Genomic DNA, 23,335 nt, shown 5'->3' on the forward strand with positions numbered 1-23,335 from the left:
GCAGTAGCTGCACAAATGGGGATAATCAGTAGATGGCAGCCAACAGATACAAAAACTCTTTGCTCTGTTGGTTGTTAAGTCAAACAGTCAAATAAATGACTTACAGCTTGAAGAATTTTTTTTTAAAAAAAGTTTACTGTGACAGCAAAACAACATCGAGCCAATTGTTGTTCACAGGATAACCAGAACATTATGCAGACCGACTGGAGAAGATTTCACACAGTGGAATATGGTGGATGCAGCTTGAATTTCAGCCAATTTTAATCCTTTAGAATGCGCTGTGTGTGTGTGTGTGTGTGTGTGTGTGTGTGTGTGTGTGATAGGTAGACTGATTTTACCTCCCGCACATTCCAGCCCTGCTGCAAGGGCCACATTTAAGATAGCAGCACGTAGTGGTTTGTACGAGAGCAAACAGCTATGTGGATCTACTCAGTCTTTTCAGTGGTGCCCTCTGGGTCCGTGAGACCCTTATTCAAGGAGTTTTCCCAGCCTTTTAAAAACTGCATTTTGACTTAGAACAGTTTTCATTTTACTGTCTGTTGGAACAGACTGCTGCACTGTTACCTTCTTTCAGTCACCAATATTTTTTTATTTTATCATTGTCATTCTTTACTTGCAAATTTATCAACACCGTTCACCCTTTGTATGATACCCTGTGAATATCTTTATGCAAGAATAATTTTTTGGGGGAAATTTACAGCTTACTTACATAGATTCTTTAGGAGCCAGAAATGGTGAACTCTCTTTAGACCTTCAAGTACAGAACTGAAGAGTGCAATCCCTTCTCTCTCTTCCATCAGCCTTTTTCTAGAACCTCATTCACCACCTGTACAATTCCTTGCCTTCTCCACATCCATTTGGGCAAAAGGGGACTCGGGACTTTTTACCTGACTTGTGGGTAAGTCCAGCTTCTCTAATCCAGCCTTCATGGACATTCAGTAAATAGGAATTGCAACTTTGAGGATGTTACAGCTAGGGTGAGTTGCTTGAATGCAAATATTAGCTGATTACATTTATACAAGGAGGAAAAAGAATGTTTCTCCTCACTTTGACCATGAAGAGTGGTTTTGTGACTGAGCTTGCATTGTTTGTTAACATGTTTTTCAACATAAACTTTTAGAGGAAAAAATGGCAAAAAATATCCAGAACATCAATTTAAACCCTGTATTAGAGTAAGTAAGAACGCACAGTCTAATAAACATGGATGACTACTTCTTGGTATAAAAAAACCCAACTATTTTCATTTAGCATGCTGAAACCAAAGCATTATCAAAAACCAATTTCACATAATTTCATATAGCTTCTCTGCTTAAAATGGGGTTCCACATTTAAACTATTTATCATTACATAAGTTCAGTGATTCAAAGCAGTTCAAGGCTGCAGACCTCAGCTTTTTTGAGGCTGATGTACAGCACAAAAGGCAGCATCACAAACAAATACAAATGATCAACCCCAAATTACCAACCTCTTGATAGCCCTCGAGAAGAGAGGCTTCACCCGGAGGTGGGAAAACTGGAGAGAGGTGCCTGAGAGAGGAAGGACTACCTTTTCCAGAAAAATGAGGCAAGAGAGTTGCCTGGTTGTTTCTCTGGGGAGCACAATTGACCGGACTCCCTTTGGCCAATTGCAATGTAGTTCAGGTTTCATGGCCTAGAGCAGGGGTAGGCAACCTTGACTCTTTTAGGTCTCCTTGACTTCAACTCCCAGAACAGCTGGCTCAGGAATTCTCGGACTTGAAGTCCATGAGTCATAAAAGAGCCAAGGTTGCCTACCCCTGGCCTGGAGGAATTGTGGGGGAGGGGGGACATGGCAGTAGGAACTCAAAACTCAAAATATCACGGAATGAAATGCTTTGTACCACCCTGACTATAGGACATTTCAAGTCGTGACTTGGGCCCCTTGAACAGCTATTTGTAGTTGCAACTTGCTCTGCACCATTTCTGACGAGGCACCATGCAAGCTAAGCCAAACGACGTCAGCCCCGTCGTTTAGGCTCAGCTAGGCCCGCTCCCCTTGAAGCTAAGGGTGCCTACGCTGGGCAACCCCGGGGCCTTCCGCCCGCCCAGACGCCTGGCCGGGGGCCTCCGGCCTTGCTGGCTTCTCTTAGGCAGAAGCTCCAAGCCAGGCAGTTGAGAAAAGGGCTCCCCAGCGCGGTAGGAGTGCAGCGCCCGGGGCCCCGCAGCCGATGCCTCGCACCCTTTTTCATCAACTTCACGGGCGGCCTCGGTCCCCAAAGAGCCGGGAAGGCTGCCTGAAAACCAGAGCGGGAAGGCCCGGCTCCCGCAGCTGGCTGAGGCAGAGCGACGCCGGGGACTCCGGGCCGCAGCGGGGTAGCGGAGCTTCTTCCCGGCGCGGACTTCGCGACCCTTCGAGGCAGGGCAGGCCGGGCGGGGGCGGCGGTCCACGAGCTCCGCTTCCCCCGAACCAGCCTCACGTCGGGCTTTGGCCCCCGGCGGTCAGCGTCGCGGCCGGCCTGCCGTTCGCGGCGCCCGCGCTTCAGCAGCACCTGCCTTCGGCACGTGGAGCTGGGCGTGCGTATGCAGAGTAGCGGCGCCGGGCCGCCGCTACATAAAGCCCGAAGCTTCGCGGCGGTGCCAGCCTCCCAGGCAAGACCGGCAGCCTTCTTGCCGGGCCCGCTCGCCTCCGTCGTGCAGGGCGCCGCCTGCCGCGGAAGCCAGGGAGAAGAAGGAGCAGCGCGTCTCCTCCCAGCCAGCGGCCGAAGAGGGCCTGCCCGCCTGGCTTCTCCGCTTAGCCCACTTGTTGCTCGTCTCTGCTCGGCCCAGCTGATTGGGCTGCCCGGCGGCCCCTCGACTCCGCTCCTCCCCGGCCCGCCGGAGCGCGACCTCTCGCTCCCAGCGCCAGGCGGGGGCAAAAGGGGCGGGCCGGCCCAGCCGCCTCCAAAGCTGCCGGTTCGCGCGCCGGAGTCGCTTCACTTCGCTTTCGTCCGGGTGAGGGAAGCCGAGAGGACGCGAGCCGCTCGCTCTCTTCGTGCGCCCGCCTGCCCGCAGTCGCACTCAACTTTCGCCTCGCTCGGCCGGCGCCTGCCTGCAAGGGAGACGCCGCTCGGCGGTCGGAGCCGCCGCGCAGCCGGCCTGCCTGTCCGTTTTTTTCCGCCGAGAAAGTTCATCGTAGCAACAGGCGCGGCCGAGGCAGCGTGGCACCCGCCGCTTCTCGGTCCCCGCCTCTCCCCCTTGGCAGCCGCTGCTCTCCTAGGCCGCGCTCTCGGGCGCTTCAGCAGGCCAGCCCCGACTTCCGGATCAGTGTCCCGCAAGCGGCAAGCCGCGTCTCCTAGCGCGGCACCTGCTCGGACCTGCCCTGCTCCCGGGCGTTCCGACGGCTCTTCGCCCTGAAAGGGATGATCGCCGGCTTTGGCCGCCGCCGCCGCCGCTTCTGATAAAGGTGCCAGTCGTCGCGGCATCGCCGCTCCGCCAAGGACTCCTCCCCGAGGGGAAAAGCCGCCCTTGCCAGTGAGGAAGCCGCCAAAGTTCATCCCGCGCACTTGCCACCAACGGGGCATGGAAGTCCACGTCGGGCTGGGCAGGGTCTATGCCCGGCCGCCGGGAAAAACTTTCCGCGGAGCTTTCCAGAGCCTTTTCCAGAGCGTCCGCGAGGCTTTCCAGAGTCCCGGCCCTGGCGTAGCGCGAGAGGAGGTCGGGCCCAGCAGCCAGGCAGCGGGCTCTCCTTCCGCCGGCCCGCCGGGCGCCCGCCTGCAAGAGCCCAGCCCGCGACAGCAGCAGCGGCAGCCCGGCTCCCCCGCTTACCTGCCGCTGGACGAGGCTGCCTCTGGCAGCAAAGGGCTTCAGCCGGCCGATCGCGAGCCCCATCCGGCGGGCGCCGCCGCCCCCTCGGCCGCCTCTTCGTCCCTGGCCTTGCTGGCACCCTCGTTCCAGAGCTGCTCCGGGGACCTGAAAGACATCTTGACCGAGAGCAGCCTCCTGCCCGCGGTGGCAGCGGCGGAAGGGGAGCCGCGTGGCGGCGGGGCCGCAGGCGGCGGCGGCGACGAAGCCAGCGCCGCCAAGGAAGACTACTTGGGCGAGAGCGCCAAGGAGCTCTGTAAAGCCGTCTCTGCCTCCATGGGCCTGGCGGTGGAAGCGCTCGAAGGGCCCGGCGGCGGCGGCGGCGAAGCGGCAACGAGCCGCGGCGACTGCATGTTTGCGCTGCCGGGCGCGCAAGCTCGGCCCGTGGCCCTGGGGGGCTGCAAAATCGTCGAAGCCGAGCAGGAAGGCGGCGGCGGCGGCGAAGGCGCGCTGGCCATGGACGTACCGGGCCACCTGAGCCTCTTCAAGAGCTCGCCCGAGCTGGACGAGCCGCCGGCGGGCGCCTTCCAGAGCCGCGACTATTACAACTTCCAGCTGGCGCTCGCCTCGCACGGCCGCATCAAGCTGGAGAGCCCGCTGGAGTACGCGGCGGGCGGCATCTGGGGCGCGCAGTACCGGCGCGCCGGGGAATTGCCCGCCTTAGCGCCCCACTACGGCGCCCCTCCGGGCCCGGGCTGGCACCCTTTCTTCCCGGAGGACGCGCAAGTCTACGGCCCCTGCGCCTCGGCCGAGGGCGCCCCCCCGACTGCCTTCGGCTACGGCCGGGGTCAAGGGCCGACCGGCCAGGAAGGAGCCGACCTGCCTTCCGAGGTGTGGTATCCCGGAGGCGTGATGGGCAGGATGCCCTTTGCTCCGGCGCCCGGCTGCATCAAGACGGAGCTGGGGCCTTGGATGGAGGGCTACGCGGGCGCCTACGGAGACGTGAGGTAAGGAGTCGCGGCGGGAAGAGCGGCCGGGCTAAGGCGCGGGCGCCCGGCCTGGAGGGCCCCGGTGAACCCCAGGGAAGCCGCGTCCGCCTTCTGTGCGCTTTGGGGGCAGGAGAGGCGCCGACCCTCCCGGGCTGGGCCCCTTGGACGGCGCCTTGCTTTCTCTGGGGGAGAAGAATGCCCCCCCGTCCGGGGAATCGCCTGTCCCGCCTTGGCTTTTGCTCAAGCGGGGCTCGGAAGGGGCGATGAGAGCAAGGGGAGCTTGGTGGGGTGGCAGCAACAATGGTTAAGGAGCACCGCGCAACTCCGCTTGCGCGGACGAGCGGTTGTTTTCTTGCGTTTCGCCGAAGGCCTGGCTGTCTGTGTGGAGTGGCTTCTCCACAGATCGAGGGAAGAGGTTTCCCCAGAAGTTTTCAACTGAATTTTCAGATAAAGGAAATCAAACAGCCCCATTTGTGAAATGAAGCTGCATCATTCACAGGCCAGGGGATTAGTCCCTTTTTATATATGGAAGGGCAGATTACAAGCCCCTGCTGATGATCTAGATTTTTTCCCCTTTTATTTTGCGTCTGTGGAAGTTTTTGTAATAGCCAACAACAGATGTTAAGTGACGTAAATTGTGTGCATAATATACATTTTGTAGCTTGAATTAAAGAATCGTAAATTGTACATATGTACACATTTTAAAAAAGCAAGCTGGGTAAAACAAATGCAGGCAGCGTTTTCCTGACAAAATTATTAATATATTAATATTGATATATTTTCTCCTTTAAAGGAAGAGTATTCTACTGGATTAAATAGGATTTACTTTTCATAGATACAGTACCTAGCTTTATGTCATTAAAAAGATGAGCCATGTATGTGTGCAGGACCCAAGAAAACACCAGTTACTCCAATGTGATAGCTCTGACCCATGGACTTACCTACAGCTTGCTTGCTAGAGCATCTTAATCTTATGAAGCTTGTAGACGTTAACTTTGGTCTTCCCTCAATATTTTTTGCCATTTATTTTCATCACAAATTACTCTTCCTGTTGGCAATAGCGACTCGGAATAGGTTGTATTTTCCATAGATACCTTTTAAAATGCTGGATCCTGCTTTCAACTAAGCCTACAACATGATTTTGGTTACTGTAGGCAAAACGTTTAGTCAGCCAGCCTTTCTGGCACCTGCAGTAAGATTTTCCTTGGCCATATGTTAAAATGGAAGCTAGGATAGGTACCTTCCTAGCATCCGACATAAGGAGGTAGATCGCTCTCCAACAGCCCAATTCTCTCACTTTGCTTTGTTCAGGCAGTGCAGCTTTTCACAAGGGCTTAATTTTATACTATTAGTTATTACTAACAATAAAAAGAATGAAACATTCTTACCTAATGTTTGATTTGTGCGTTTGCACAATGTGTTTAGATATCTCAGGTTTTGTTTCAGTGATCCAGCAGTGTAAGATTTATTTGGTTTACTTTGTTTTGAATAAACTTGGTTGGACTCATATTCTGGCCCAGTAGACCAGTTGACTTGAAGTTCTAGGAACAGAGTTAGCACAATACAAATTCTTTAATTTAATCATCTCTCATATCCAGAAGCTTTAGAGTAAGCTAAACACACACACACAACACACACAAATAAATACCTGAAGGAAAGACAAAAGGGAAAAATAAAAATAAATTAAAATCCAAATTGATTTAAGTCCTGAAGAAAAACTGCCGTGTAGCAGTGTCTTCAAATTGCATAATGATATAGTTGTGGTAATGTATAATATTTATTCAGCGATTTCACCAAAATCCTGTTGGATAAATCTAGCTAAGCTGATGCTGCTACTGAAGAGAGTGGACATCCCAGTTCCCTGTGATCAGCTTTGCGTTCCATGCTTGGTATTAGGCAAAATGCCTTTGAAGAAAGCAATTTCTATGGTAGCAAGTCAGTTAAATGTATAGGCAAAATTAGCAACCCAGATTCTTTTCAATTTGAAAATTTAGAGCAGTGGTTCCCAACCTTTTCTATACCCTGCACCCCTAGAACGCTTCTGATATATTCTTGCACTCCTTACAAAAGTTTGAAATAATGGCAATGAATTATGCATATACGCTATAATTTTGAAAACCCAAGTTTTTGCACCCCCTGGAATATCGTCTCGTACCCCCAGGGTGTGTGAGCACACCTGGTTGGGAACCCCTGATTTAGAGCATCGCCAATAAGTCCCAATAATAAATAAATAAATTTTCTTCCGGCCCATTTAACTGCTTCTCAGACATGAGGAGGAAAAGGCAGCCAAAGCCCCATTTTGTGGTTCCTGCTTTACTTCGAAGTCCTCTTGATCTAACTCTCCCTTTCCTAGTTGGGGCTACTATCTATGGTTACATTAAAGTGTTGCTAAGAGTTGCAAGCAAAATTCTACTGAAAGTATCTTCAGCAATGTGTTGTGTCCGGAAATTAGCAACTGGCATTTGCTAAACCATAAGAATTGCATCCTAATCTAAATTTCTGGTTAATGTATATTAAGGTAACTGTTGGTTGGTTAACATTTATGTCTATTTGCAGAAGTCAGTCCTGCCAATACTTTGAAGGAAAGCTTCTTTCTATAGCATGAAAATTGTGGAATCTGAGCTAAAATGAAAGAGCTATCAGTGCTTCTTTTGTGGAAGACGTTTTGTCCGTGTGATATAATGCTTGAATATTTCCCATTCGGATTCACAGTGCCCATATATAAAATATTCTACAGCACTAGGAACCAGACACTTAGAAATTTGATAGACTAGTACTGAAAAAATATTTCAGGCTGCCCGTTTGTGATAATAATAAAAAAGGTATGTTGTAAGTGCTTTGAGTATCCTTTCCCTTCATAGCATTTATCTTGGGCCTAATCCAGTTCTCTATGGAATCTAATGGAAAGTTCCCCATTGACGTCAATAGACCTGGATTGACTCTTTACGTTTATGACTGTAGGTCCTGTTGAAATGTTACAGTATGGTGATCCAAAGTTATTTATGATGCGGTTCTTGCAAGAGGCCTCTTTGCCTTTTGTTGGAATGGAACAGCAGATCCTGCTGGTCTGTTCAGTTGCCTTTGGAGCAGTATATCTGCAACTGCGATTTATAGCCAAACTTCTTTGCTTTCATTTGAATTGGACCACAGCTGTTTGTTAGCAGATGGCATCATAACTAGAACAGAAATTCTAGTTATGATGTGTCCAGTAGGACTTCTCTAACAGTAGGTTGGTAGCCACGGTTCTGGTGTGAAATATCTGCAAAAAATGCAAGTAGGCTTCAGGTTTAAGAAAATCAATCTGAAAAATGTTAATAGTTTGCATCTGGATCATGCCTCAAGCTGTGTATTTTGCTACAGTACAGAAAATTCTGAACATGGTTTTTTCTTGCTTGGTGATAAAATGGAATCCCCATGCAAGCTTTTCCTTCTGAGGGGGCTTGTTGCAAACTAGGGGCTTAAGCAGCTGCATTCCAACCAAAATGGATGCTTCTGCACCCCTTTGTTTCATCAGGAATGGTCAAACCTTTTGCTTTAAATCCTGCACTTTAGAAGTGGTCGATTCTGGCAGTGTTGGTGCTATAATTGAACACTGTATTGTACAAGCAAAAGCTGAAGAGTTTGAGAGAAGGCAGCATTTTAAATACTTAATTTGTTCATGATACTAGCAGACGTTTGCTTATTTATTTATTTAACTTCTTTTCATAACTCCCATCTGTGAGGGTCTTATGTGACTCCATGGGGTAACTTGTACATATTTAAAACTTGAGGTCTTTCTGGCTGCCCGTTTGAATCCAGGTAGGCTGCAGCCCTCAGTGCCTTGTCTGGAGAGTGAAGGAAGCCTGCGAGGCCGTTGCAGAGGAACGCAGCAGCCTATCGTAGAGGTGACCATTTTACAGCATCCTATGAGTTCAGCTTATAGCTCTTGCTGGTATTTCCCCCTATATTTCCTTCTGACTTCTACTCCAAAGGTAATGAGAACATATGCTGTAGACATGATGGATTGCAGACGTGAAAACATAGTGTTTAAGGAGCTTTGATCTTGTAATGTATAAATTTGAGAGCAAATGCTTATAAGAGTAGATTCATTTTTAGATTATTCCCCTCTCCTCAATGTATTCTCCCTACATTTAATTCCTGCAGGTTATGTGAAACTCTTCGTTTGTTGCTGCTACTCAAATTCATTTGGCCGTGAGCAGCTTTCAATTTACCCCTTATAGGAAGAAAGAGCGCACAATAAATTATGGATGCTGAGATTTATTTGTACATGCAGCGGCCTCTCATCTAACCAAGGAATGAGACTGTGGATCCTTGCGCTGGTTCTCCCCTCCTTTCTCCCCAGGTCAACAGCAGTAATTTCTGTGACTGAAACACGGTTCCATAAGAAAATAATTAGCCAAATATATTGCCTGTTTTATACATCCAACAGCGGGAGAAATTGCTGGTATTCTCTGAATATTCATAATCCAGGTGTGGGTTTCCTTGTCAGTGAAGTTACTTTGCCTTCTGCTCTTGCGATTCCTTTGATTTTTCTTTTAAACTGCTTCAACTCTGGTTCATCCAGTTGAGCCAATAAGCCGGGATTTGGGCCCTGATTCCATCCTTTCCTCACTGACCAGAGGTGAAACTCATCCTCCAATCCAGTCATTCTGTGAAGTACGACTGGGGTCAAAAGTTATGCAACATATTCTTGCCCCTCTTTTTCCTATATTAATGTAGGTTCTGAGCAATGGTAAATGCGCCATCCTAATGCTGATGAATTGGAAATATTTGAATCCAGCCCTGCGTCATTTGGAGAGTGCTACCGGCCAAGGTAACAGCAGCTTCAATTCCCTTCCTTCTGTTTCACCCAAGGGAGCTATTTCTCAGTACCCCCCCTCCTTTTGAAAACAGCCGTGTGGTGGTCTTTTTTTTTGCCTGTTCCTTTAATTTAATTTAATTTAATTTAATAACACTTATATACCGCCCTTCTCCCTGAGGACTCAGGGCGGTTCACAGGGCAGAATAAAATAGCGAATACAAACATTAAAACAGGATTAAACAATAGCCCTAGTTAAGAACAATATAAATACAACGCTAAAAACCCCCAAAAAAATTAAAAAGCGAGAGATAAAACAACCCCAATACTCCCCCTCAGGCTAGGCCGGCTTGTACAAACAGAAATGTCTTAAGATCGCGACGAAAGGAGCGAAGATCGGGCGCCGTCCGGAGCTCTACCGGTAGCTGATTCCACAGCTCCGGAGCGCCCACAGAGAAGGATCTCCCCCTGGGGGCCACCAATCGACATTCTCTGATCGGTGGCACCCTGAGGAGGCCCTCTCTGTGGGAACGCACAGGGCGCAGGGAGCTTGATGCCGGCAGCAGATGTTCCCTGAGGTACTCCGGCCCCATGCCATGGAGTGCTTTGAATACCGTTACCAGTACCTTGAATCTCACCCGGAAGGCAACTGGCAACCAATGCAGCTCACGGAGCAGAGGTGTAACGTGGGAGTATCGGGAGACTCCCAACACCACTCTCGCGGCTGCATTCTGTACCAGTTGGAGCTTCCGAGTGGTCCTCAAGGGCAACCCCATGTAGAGAGCGTTGCAGTAGTCCAGACGAGAGGACACGAGCGCATGAGTGACTGTGCATAGATCATCCCGGCTAAGATAGGGCCGCAACTGACGCACCAGGCGAACCTGTGCGAAGGCCCCCCTAGTCACGGCTCCTATATGATCTTCCAAGGTGAGCCGTGAATCTAGGAGGACCCCCAAGTTGCGAGCCCTATCTACGGGGGGTAATGATTCACCCCCCATAGCTAGAGATGGAATGTCCGAGTAAACCCGGGATGAAGGTATGCAAAGCCACTCAGTCTTGTCGGGGTTGAGCTGGAGTCTGTTCCTCCCCATCCAGACCCGAACCGCCTCCAGGCAACGGGACATCACGTTGAGGGCATCACTGGGGTGGTTTGGGGTCGAAAAGAAAAGTTGGGTATCATCAGCATACTGATGATACCCAACTCCAAAGCCACGAATGATCTCACCCAGCGGCTTCATGTAGATGTTGAACAGGAGAGGCGAGAGGACCGACCCCTGAGGAACTCCACAAATGAGAGACCTCGCGGTCGACCTCTGCCCCCCTGCCAACACCGACTGCGAACGTCCCAAGAGATAGGAGGAGAACCACTGTAAAACTGTGCCTCCCACTCCCAGTCCCCTGAGACGCCGCAGCAAGATACCATGGTCGATGGTATCGAAAGCCGCCGAGAGGTCTAATAGGACTAAGACAGAGGAATGCCCCCTGTCTCGAGCCCTCCAGAGATCATTCACCAGCGCGACCAATGCCGTCTCCGTGCTGTGCCCGGGCCTGAAACCCGATTGGTACGGGTCTAGATAATCCGCTTCATCCAGGACCAGAGGGAGCTGATGCGCCACCACACTCTCAACAACCTTCGCAAGAAAGCGAAGGTTGGAGACAGGACGAAAGTTGTTCAATACAGCTGGGTCCAAGGCAGGCTTCTTGAGGAGAGGCCTCACCACCGCCTCCTTCAAGACGGCGGGGAAGATACCCTCACTCAAAGAAGCCGATATAACTGCCTGGAACCAGCTGCGTGTCCTCTCCCGGGCTGCATAAACCAGCCAGGAAGGGCACGGGTCCAGTAAACATGTGGTGGTGCTCAGCCTCCCCATGATCCTGTCCACTTCCTCCGGAGTCACAGAATCAAACTCCTCCCAGATGATATCGACAAGACCACCCGTGTCCTGATCGTCAGACTCTGCCCAGTCAGAATCCAAACCGGTCCGAATCCGAGCGATTTTGTCCGACAGATGTTGGTTAAACTCCTTTGGGTTTCTGTTCTTCTGTTCCTTCTCTTAATTGGCCAAATGACAACTGGATCCCCAAATCTATTTTTGCAAATGTTGCTTTCTCTGTGTTGCTTCATCCTGAAAGCAGCTCAAGGTCCACTTTGAGGGACACACTGCCATTGCAACTCCTGCTGAGCTTCCGGCCACAAGAGGCTGCTTTACCGTACTGATCCAAAAGGAAGGCAGTCGGTGCAACTGTTTGAGGGCAACTGCTTGGCTGGCAACGACTCTCCGCGCTGGGCGGAGAGTGCCTGGGGCCAGCCTCGGACCTTTGCCCCATTGGCGGGAGGGGGAATGAAAGCCTTCTCCCCTCAGGGCAATGCCACTCCAGAGCGCTTCGGGTTTTTTCCTTGTTTGCTTTAAAGCCAAGAGGAGTTAGCAATCAAAAGACAAGAAGGGATCCACTTAGGTTTGCATAGATGTTGGCTTGCAGTTTTGCATCCTGACTTTTAGAGGAATTTGGTTTGCAAGGCTGAAGTCCTGCTTTTTCCCCTCAGTTTAGTGAAGGAAGCTTAATAAAGGAAAAGTGAAACCTATTTGGATTGCTTTCAGAATATCTGAAGTATTTTTAAAAGAATAATGCTGTGTGGAGAGTTTCCTCCTTTAAATTCCTGGCAGTCTATCTTAGCGAAAATCTCACCTGGAAAATCAACACAACCAAGGTGGCCAGAAAGGCCCACCACTTCCTTAGGTCTTGCGAAAGAACAAAGTACAACAACGGCTAATGACCTTCTTTTACCGGTCTACTATAGAGAGCGTCCTCTCACATTGCATTACGGTGTGGTACGCTGGCCTGACAGCCGCGGATAGAAAGACACTACAGAGGGAGGTGAGCACAGCACAAAACATTGTGGGCTGTCCCCTGACACCACTGGATGACCTCGCCAGGGCTCGCTGCCTTAGAAGAGTGAGGAAAATCCTCAGGGATGACTCACACCCTGGTCAGCACCTCTTCACTCTCCTGAGTTGTGTGTGTGTGTGTGGGGTGCCCGAAGGGAGGCTCAACCAATCTCATTGTACACATGTTGTACTCTGACAATAAAGGTTGATTTGATTTGGCATTAATTTATACAGCATGTAGAAGTTGTTTTTTGGGTGGCGGGGGTGTTATCAGTCACATACCACTGAATGAAATGATTCTCAAGAAACTTCATTTAACAGGTAATTATACTTTATTATTTAGTAAAATTGTTCATAATTTTTTCAGAGCAGGGCCTATCTCAGGGCACTTTGATCAAGACATGGGAGTTGGGGAATTGAAATACTTAAGGTATCTGAATCTTTAAGACAAATAAATAATACTTAAGATAAATATGTAACAAAGAGCAACTAAGTGAAGTAAGGTCATTGCCCAAGGCACCAAGCTGAGCTAAACTTAACCCCCTCCATCCCCCCCAAGTCAAATTATCCATTTGGTAAAGTTTGGGGAGTGAGAGCTGTGAGGATCAGAGGGATTTGGCCTGAGAAAGTGGGTCGCAATTTGGATCCTCTCACAGATGTTTGATCATGTTATCTGAGCAGGCTGTCTTGCTCAAGGGCTGAGGAGGAGAGTAGTGGTCTTGGAGGCCATTGGATTGGAGCAAGCAGCCTGGAGACTGCTTTGAGCCAATGCTTGCTTATTTTTATTTTTTATTTTAATTCCATTTATATCCCGCCCTTCTCCGAAGACTCAGGGCGGCTTACAAGCTTAGCAGTAGCCTTCATTCTATGTATATGCCTGCTTATTAGGGCTTTCACACACACACCCCAAGTGGCATTATTACAAAGTCAGCTTAATTGCCCCCAACAATCTGGGTCCTCATTTTACCTACCTCGGAAGGATGGAAGGCTGAGTCAACCAGTTTAACCTGGTTATGTAAAACCTTGAGCCACAGCGCTGTTCCACTGAATAGAAGTGCTCGCTATCAGCCAGACTTAAGCAGTGTAAGAGTTGTACTGATTCTAATGGGGTTAAGGAAGTCTGGTTTCCTTGCTAGGTTGAGGCCTTTGGATATTCCATAATAATATTGTTTAAGCGTTCTTTTTTTACCCTGTAAATTGAAAAATTATCTGATTAAAAGAGCGATCCAAACACATTCAGGACTTAAATTTGAGGATGACCTATTTGGATTAATTGGCCTTGCTGCTTCAGTTTTTCACATCTGCTAGATGGAACAAAGTTCTCTCTACAGCTAATTTATATATTAAAACCACATTTTCCGGTGACTTTGGAATGTTTTATTCTTCTATAACTGCTGTGAATAAAGTCAACTGAAATCAGTTGGAATTCCTGCTTTTTCACAATTTAGTTAGGCTTCTGTGCAGGCAAAATTTATGTGTAAAATAAATGTCAAAGCAGGGCTTTCTGGCTTCTGCCAGAGTGTTGGTTCCCTCTTGGCTGATAGGTGTGTCTCTGACCTTTCAACTTCCATGTAATGTTGGTAGTGTGTAGAGACTCTATCTTTTGAAGGCAGTTGCACACAGAAGAATGCGGTTTCTGAAACCTGCCCTTCTAGCTGGCTTTTTTTTATTGAAAAGTTTTATAAAAGTTACAATATAAACCCCAAAACCAACCCACCCTAAACCCCCCCTCTCCCTCCCCCACTTCCCAGAGCTGAGTACAGGGTTACAAATATAATAATCATGATCTAACTAACATTAACCAACTATATAAATAACCAAGTCCATAATGCGCTTTAACTCCCCTTTAACATAAACAGATTAACAGTAAACATAATAATAATAAAAAGATAAATTAATATCCTAATTATTAAACAATACAATAAACTACTAATACTAAAAACAATAATATCATATAATTAAAACTGAATAAAAATTATACTATAATAAACTATTAATAATAATACTCTAAAATTTACTCATAGGCTAAATGGAACCTTTTAGTCCCATATTTATTCTGAATATAATCTATCCATCTTCTCCAGACTGAAATGTATTTTTCTTGTGCATGATCCTTCAAATAAGCAGAAATCTTAGCCATTTCTGCTAAATTTGACACTTTAAGCGTCCATTCCTTTATAGTAGGCTGGCAGTCCTTCTTCCAATATTGCCCTACCAATAACCTTGCAGCTGTTATCAAATTCAACATTAAGTTAGTTTCTTTAGTATCACGATCTGTAATAACACCCAATAAAAATAATTGTGGAGTAAACTTTATCTTTGTCTCGAAAACCTTTTGAATGTTCCACCAAATCTTAATCCAAAAAGCTTTTATATTTCTACAAGTCCACCAGAAATGAAAATAAGTAGCATCCATACTGCCACATCTCCAACATTTGGGGTGTGAATTAGGATACATACAAGACAACTTTTTTGGATCCAGATGCCATCTATAAAACATTTTGTGAAAATTTTCTCTTAAATTTTGGGCCTGGGTAAATTTTACATTTCTTTTTTTTTTATTAAAGAGTTTTACAAAAACAAAATTTTACAATATATCCCCAAATCCCTCCCACCCCAAACCCGCCCACTTCCCCCCCCTTCCCAGAGCTAAATACAGGATTATAGTTACAATAATCATATTCTAAATAAAAATTATGCATAATATACAATTAACCAAATTCATAATGTGCTTTAACTCTCCTTTAACATAACTACAAACAAAGTACCAGTAACAATATCCCACTAAAATCTACTCATAAGCTAAATGGAACTTTTTAGTCCCATATTTGTTATGAATATAATTTATCCATCTCCACATCAAGTTAGTTTCTTTAACATCACAATCTACAACAATACCCAATAAAAACAATTGCGGAGAAAACTTTATCTTTCTTTTGAATGTTCCACCAAATTTTGATCCAAAAAGCTTTTATATTTGTAAAAGTCCACCACATGTGAAAATAGGTAGCTTCTAAACTACCACATCTCCAACATTTAGACTGTAAATTAGGATACATGTTGGACAACATCTTGGGATCCAGATGCCATCTATAAAACATTTTATAAAAATTCTCTCTTAAGTTTTGAGCCTGAGTAAATTTAACATTTCTGACCCAAATTATCTCCCAGGTGTCCAACGAAATTGGTTCCTGAATATTTTGTGCCCACTTTATCATACAGTCTTTAACCAGTTCCGTTTCCGAATCCAATTCAATTAAAGCATTATATATCCTCTTTATATGTGCACAATTTAAATCTCTAATTTGTTTTACTAAATTTTGATCTATAATTGTGATGTATGTAAATTTTACATTTCTAACCCAAATTACCTCCCATATATCCAATGGAATCGGTTCTTGAATATTTTGAGCCCACTTTACCATGCAATCTTTCACCAATTCCATTTCTGAGTCCAATTCTATTAAAGCATTATAAATTCTCTTTATATGCGCTCAATTTTGATATTTAATCTGTTTTACCAAATTCTCATCCATTAATGTAATACAAACCTTTTGATTTAACTTCCACCTAGCTAACAATTGAGTATACTGAAACCAAGAGTTGCTTTAACTCAGCTAACAATTTTAATTGCCAATCATTCCCTACCAATCTAAGTAATTCCTTATAAGAAATCCTATCCAAATTCACACCCATAGATCCACCCTCTATCGCGTGTCCAGGAATCCCCCAGACTGGTATTTTATAATTTAACTTATAATAATACTTTTTCCAGACACGCAATAAAGCACTTCTCAAAATATGAGATTTAAAAGCCTTGTCAACGTTTTTATCATAAATTAAGTTTGCGTGCCACCCATATAATAAGTCCCATCCCTCAAGATGAAGTATACTTTTATTTGTTAAATTAAGCCAATCACTAACCAGTGTTAAAACCACCGCATCATAGTATAATTTCAAATTAGGCGCCTTAAGTCCTCCTCTTTCCCGTGCGTCTTGTAAGATCTTAAGTTTAATTCTTGGTTTTTTCCTCGCCCAAATAAATTTATTGATACCCTTCTGCCATTCATCCAAATTGGCATCTTTTTTCAAAATAGGTATCATTTGAAACAAGAAGAGAAACTTTGGTAGAACATTCATTTTAACAGCTGCAATTTTCCCCAACAAAGATAATTATAATTTTTTCCAATTGTTTAAGTCCTTTTGTACTTTTAACCATAATGTCTCATAATTATTCTTATACAATTTTACATTAGAAGCTGTAATATATACTCCCAGATATTTAACCTTTTTCACTATTTCAAAACCTGTCAATTTAGCTAACATTTCCTTTTCCTTCATAGTCATATTTTTAGATAATATTTTAGTCTTATTATTATTTACCTTAAAACCAGAAACTTTCCCATACTGAGTTATAACTCCCATCAAGTCTATAACCAATTGAATCGGTTGAGATTAGCTGGCTTTCTTGTACATTCTCAAAAATCCAGAATCTCCAGAACTGATTTTATGTACTGTGAAAGTATAGTCATTTGTTATTGATGCTCGATATTGAAAATATTCAAGAGGCTATTTTTTTCTTGCTGCTCCTTCTGTTTTTTTCCCCTTCAACTTTGCAACCTTGTTTAGACCAAGTGACTCTGGATCATGGCTCTAGCGCCAGATAGCTCGTCCCTCTTGTTGCCCTCAGCCATTGTTGTAGTCATGAATTTTATGGTCTGAGGCAGGGAACAGCTGCAAATATACAAAGAAGCTGAGAAGGAGACTATCTGTGTAAATCTCTGCGCTCTCCTCACAGTATTATATCTTGTGAGGTGCTGGGGGGCGGCGTGGAGATGTTGCCATTGACAATGTGCTGCAGTCCCCCCTTTGCTTGGGGTGGGACATTGCCAGGATCTTGCAGCAGTGCTTCGGCAGGATTCTGTGGAAGGGATCAGAAATGCCCACTCAAGCCTAAGAAGGGTCTCGTGCCTCGTCTGCCCCAGCGATTTATTATCTGTGTACCAGATTAGGTCTGCAGGAGGAGCATTTTGGGTCTGCCCTCCAGTCGAAGGTTTTTTTGCCTTGGGGAACCATCAGTCCTTGGCATGCTTCTGCCCAAATAACTGTAGGATGTTCCTGTTCAGACTGGCCTGGGAGCTCTATAGGGAGGGGATGCAAAAGAACTTGGGAAACCAGCCATAAAACAAACACTCCTCATTTTGTAGCAGTTTTCACGGGCACATTAACACCGCGTATTAAGGACTGCCCTATAACAGGAAAGATAAATTCACCATTGTCAAGAATAAATGCATAAGGATATTTATTCACTTGTGCATTCTTGCTCAGAGAAGCAAAGAATCTAATTATCTTTTTTAAAAAGCACTTTAGTTGAAACACAAGAACAAAAACATTAATGAAGTATAGTCATTTCATTTAACCAGTGTGAATAAAATTTAGTCTTCCGGGATATAAAACAAAATGCTGTTTAACCACCGGTGGGCCAAATGCTCTATTCTTTTTAAACTCAAGTGGTCCAAATACCCAGCATTTAGGAAAAGGCGTGGCTGGTGCTGAGCAGACCTTTGGGAAGGCAGATCTGGAGAGGCTGCTTCAAACTCCGGGGCTCCTTGCTGAGGGGGGTCTCCTGCTGTTCTCAAAAGATGCTCCCCATCTGCCTTTGGTTTTTGGTGCTCTTGGGTCCATAGGCGCTTCCTTCTTCCATTTCAGAATTTCGGTTTGAGATTTCTGAAGGTGATGAAAGTGCTCGATGTTTGGGGTCTGTCTCTCCTGTGTGTTTCCTTAAGGTTTGAGGGTGTGTACTCTTCCTTTTTCTCTCCCTGCTGCTGCTCCAAAAGACTGCAAGGGAAAAGAAGTGTGTCCCTTTCCAATGTGTGTACCTTGCAGACAGAGAACTGAATGTCAAGGTCTTTGGTACCTTGCTCCCCAATGTTTTCCACGTGAAAGGTTGTTTTATCAAAGATTAGTTGAAGTCCAAGACTTTTATTGCATGTTCTTGAAAGTCTGAACAGATGTGAAATGTAAAAAGCAGATGAGCTTCATCAGAGGGGAAAAATGCAACATTGGCTCAAATGAAAAAGGATCACGTTCATCCTTGATATTTTCATATGCTACAGTGTGTTGCTCACCATTGCCTGTCAGATCAGTCTCTCTTGCACATTTCTGTGTTCCAGATGTAGGTCTGAGCTTCCAACTGCTTTTTCTCTTAAAAAAAAACTCCTCTGCTCTTTTATTCCCCTTATCCCTTTTTAAAGGGAGGGGTTGATTTCCAACAGAAAAGTAGCCAGGGGAACGGGTTAAGAAACTTGTCTTCTCATCTCTGGTTCCCCAGCCAAGTCCAAACTTGTGCTAATGGTATACAAAAAGAAACCCGTCCCCAAGAAGGAGATAAAAGACTTTATGGACCACACAATTCCTCAGTGAGTTCATGGCTGAGGCAGAAGACAGTCTCCCCTCTCCATTCTTTCCGGGGCTGCCAAACTTTGTCCATCTGTTGCCAGTTGAACACTTAGTTCATTCTTCTAATATTGCAGTCATAAAGGCTGAACTCGTAGACATGTTGATCTGCTCAGAATTCCTGCTCAGCTTTCCATGGACACCTGGAAGCCTCAAACCAAAAGAGATGGGAACTGGGTTAGAAATCCCAACACGTTTTACGTGAAGGGGCTGGGCTGCAGGGCCCCATCTTTCTCTAGGCCATCACAAGGCCCTTGCTAGAAAATGGGCTGGATGCATTTCCTGCAGAGTTCTTTAAGCCCGGTGAAGCTTGTCCATCTTCATACAAGTAACATCTTGGATTTGCACTTGAATCTTAGGTGTCCGAGTGGAAATTTTGTTATGCAAGGCTGATGGGCCACTTGAGAGGCAATGTTGTTTATGGGTACTGTTTGTGGAAAAAAACCCTTTCCTTTCTTTATCACTTTGACTTGTTTTGGGGTGTTATTTGGGCAGCAAATGATAATTGGGACGTGGTAACACTCTTCTAGTACATGAGGGGCTGTTACAGAGAAGAGGGGATTGACCTACTTTCCATAGGGCAGAACAAGAAGTAATGGGTGGAGGAGAAATTTTCTGACTGTGAGAACAATTAATGGAAAAGCTTCCCTCCCAGAGCTATAGCTGCTCTACTGCTGGAGGTTTTCAAGAAAAGATTGGACAGCCATTTGACCAGGTTGGCATAAGGTCTCCTGCCTTGAGCAGAGGTTGTTCTAGAAGGCCCCCGAGAGCCTTCCAGCCCTATAATTATATTTTCTGTATTCTGGAGACACAGATTAATTGTTCTCTCTGTCAAGAAATTTCTCCTTAATTTTAGGTTGAATCTCTCTTTGATAAACTCCCATCCATTACTTCTTGTCCTTTTCTCAGGTGCCTTGAAGAATAGGTTGGCCACCGCTTCTCTGCCCCTCAAATACAGGACGACTGCTATCATGTCACCCTAGTTCTTCTCTTCATTAGACTAGATGTCGGGGCTACCTCTGACCAGACCCTAGAAAGAAAACCCTTTGACCCCATAGATTCAGAGAAGAGGTACTTTTACTAGGAAAGAAGTGATGGCAGCAAAAGCCAGGCAAATTCTGCTTTAATGGTCAAGCCAGAGACTGTAGTCTACCATGGAGACTGAGCATCTAAATTATGGTCAGCCACTAGAGTGACCTGGAGGAGACTGGAGCTCCAGGCGGGTCCCCTTTTAGATCCGGCTATGGCTGAGATGAAATGGAATGGCTGGACATTGACAAGGAACCTGCCAGGGCCGGATGGTCTTTGGGTGTGGGGCAAAAAGAAGAACCAGAGGAACAACCCTCAGGGGTAACCTTTATGCGAGGAAGCAGAGGTTTCCACAGGCATAAGGTGTGGTGCAACGGGGATAGAGGCAAACTTGATGCAGATCTGGAGGATGCCATGTTGAGCCATGTCCTGTACCTGTTGCAAGAGGCGATCGAGAATCAGAGATCCCAGGAAAGTCTTCCTCAAATGACCACCCAGGCCGAGCCAAGCTGTGGATGTAGCTGCCGCGCTGGCAGCCATGGCCACAGTCGCACCTGCTCCACCTGAGCCAGTGCTGGCACCAACGATGCCACCACCACCACCAGCTGCTGGTGTGCGAGCCCCTCCACCTGCAGGAGCTGCCCCCTGAAGACGCAGGGCCCTGAGGGTCCCTGCCTTGGGAGGGGAAATGTGCAGGAGGTGTGAGTTAGTTAGTTATACATCCCTCTTTCCATTTTTTATACTTACTCTTTCTATCTTTCAGTTTATCAGAGATTTCTTAGTGTAACCATGCTGGTTTTGGAATAGAATAGAGCTGGAAGGGACCTTGGAGGTCTTCTAGTTTAGCCCTCTGCTCAAGCAAGAGAACCTATACCATCTCAAACAAGTGACTGCCAAGCATCTTCTTAAAGACCTCCAGTGATGGAGTGTCCATGATTTCTGGTGGCAAGCTGTTCTTCTGGTTGATTTTCCTCACTGTCAGGAAGTTTCTCCTTAATTCCAGGTTGCTTCTCTCTTTGATCAGTTTCCAACCATTGTTTCTTGTTCTTCCCTCTGGTGCTTTGGAGAATAACAGGACCCCCCCTCTTCTTTGTAGCAGCCCCTCAAATACTGCTATCATGTCTCCCCTATTTCTTCTTTTCTTCTTGGATTTCTTATTTTTCTCTTTCAATGGAGTTGAGTTGGATTAGGCTTTTATAATCATATTTCTCAGAGTTTCCCAAGCTTCTTGAGTTGTTTTCTCCTTTAAGATTTCTATCCATGGAGTTTTCCCAAGCTTTCTCTAAATTTGTCAAAGTCAGCTCTTTTAAAGTTTAATACATTAGTCTGATTTTGTTCTATTGATTGTATCTGCATTATATTGAATTCTAATATGATGATGATGCAGTTACTCTACCCCAAAGTTCTGCAACTTCAACCCCTTCTATCATTTCTTCTCTATTACTTGGAAATGGGTTCATTGGAAATGGGTTCATTGGAAATGTTCCTTGGAAATGTTTTAGCAGGATCTGTAGCAAATTATCAGTAAGGGGGACAAGGTCTCTGTTAGAAGGCTTGCTCCTTTTATTGTTCTCGCCACAAAAGCAGCTGTGTAGTTTCTAAGATCTCAGTCAGTGAAACACAACTATGAGCCTTATTATACTCTCCACAATCTTTTGGAGTTGGGACAGTGAAGAACCTGTCACCACTGCAAACCAGGCTGAAGAGGCTGTACTAGTCCTGAAGAAGGATTTGGGGTCTCTTGGGGAGTGGATGGGGAAAAACAAGCTCAAATGAAATCTTTCAAAGAAGGGTCTGATGACACTGTCTGTCAAGGTGATTTATTAATGTCAGCAGTCACTTTCCTAGATCGGGTGGTTGGTGACTGGAAAGCCCCCCTGTCTGGCTGCTGTCCCAGGCCTTGGTTGGGGTGATTGGATTATATATGGATGTGTCTGACCAAATCTACCATCATTTCTTATTGTTTATTTTTTATGATTACTGTTTTCTGTTTTTAGGCTGTCGCTTTCATTGTACACTGTTCAGTCAGTTGAGGTTGGGCATTGTCTAAATTAATTAAATTAAATTTGGCTTCAGCCCTTCTTGCATTTTACGAAGTCTTGATGACTGAACTATTTAGCATGCCTTTGACATTGTTATTATTTGACGTTACTTATATTGTATTTTGTACTGTTTATATTTTTGCTTTGCTCTACACCAGCACTTATTGGTATGACTGGGGCAGTTTATAAATATTATCAATAATAATAAGATAAATCTCTGGAACAAAAACAAGCTTTGATTGGCTCAAAGCCACCCAGAGTTTTTGTAGCTGAAAGTCAGTTTGAACCTGAGTTTCTTAACTATTTATAATTACCAATTAAAATATCTATACGATAAATAGTAATCATGCAGAATTTCACATTAGGAAGTTCCAAACATTTTCAAAATTTAGTGGCAAAATTCAAAATATAATAGCTGAAAATCTTTGGTTACATAATGGGTTTAGAAATGAAAAAAATCTAGTTTGGGTGAACATATGAAACCAAGATACCTGTATCTATTTATTTTAGGATATTTCTGTATTTCTTTGCTGAATCTTTGCTTAGTGCTTCTGGCTTTTTTTCCTGCTTGTCTGAAGAGGTGGCCGCAGTGGCAGGCAAAGAGTCTCAAGGCTACCGGGTGTTTCAGATTTCGAGGTATGGCCCCTTCTTCCCAGGGGTTTCATCCTGTTTTACCGTAGAGCTGCCAACACAGTAAGACCCCTGGGAGTGGAAGGAAACGGGTCAGGGGGTCAGAGGCTGCCTCTGCCAGAGACTTCCAATGATTCTTTTCAGCTTTACGCTTTGTTGAATACCAGCCTACCTAACAAGATTGTTGTAAGATTAATGCTAAGTCAGGAATGGGAAAAGGGCTGAAATTGGACTAAGTGTAGGCTAATAATAATAGGCTTGTAGGAGATGACCAGGCTGAGTCCAAGGGAGGGAGAGGTCGAACGTATCATCAGTCTTGAGTCCCTTGGCACCCACAAAATATCTAGGTCCAGCCCCGCCCCTTGAATTCTTTTTACCTACCACCAATTGTCAATTTGTTTCAACTGATAGTAATTCAGATCCAGAGAAATGTAGCACAAACTTACATTGTTCTTCTGAAACTAATTTCTTTCTGAGAATTAAACATTCAGTGTAGTTTAGTTAACCTTTTCAGTTCAGTCTTAATTGGGCAATTTATGCTACTTCCAAAATAAATAAGATAGGATTATGATTTGGGACTTTTTAAAACAGGAGACTGTAGTTATTTACACATGAAACTTGTAGCATCGTGTCTTTCAATTTCTTATCTGTAATATGGCGTTGTACATTTAATAATAGAATAAATAATTTATTTCCCTTGCTGCAAAATTTTTGAGGAAATCTGGATTATAACTGTGTTGATATAAAAGTTGATGAAATCCATTTT

General features: G+C 45.4%; 1 protein-coding gene across 1 annotated transcript in view; it reads left to right on the forward strand.

Annotated features, from left to right (window-relative positions):
• The first annotated feature begins 3,266 nt into the window (after nucleotides 1-3,266).
• The window catches only part of AR (androgen receptor), a 252,096-nt gene continuing 232,027 nt past the window's right edge, over nucleotides 3,267-23,335 (forward strand). Inside the window, exon 1 of the mRNA XM_083372317.1 lies at nucleotides 3,267-4,744. Within this exon, the coding sequence (XP_083228443.1) occupies nucleotides 3,516-4,744 (1,229 nt within the window). The 5' untranslated portion in view covers nucleotides 3,267-3,515. The remainder of the gene's footprint in view (nucleotides 4,745-23,335) is intronic.

Source organism: Vipera ursinii (genome assembly GCF_947247035.1).
Source record: "Vipera ursinii genome assembly, chromosome: 12".
Taxonomy (NCBI): domain Eukaryota; kingdom Metazoa; phylum Chordata; class Lepidosauria; order Squamata; family Viperidae; genus Vipera; species Vipera ursinii.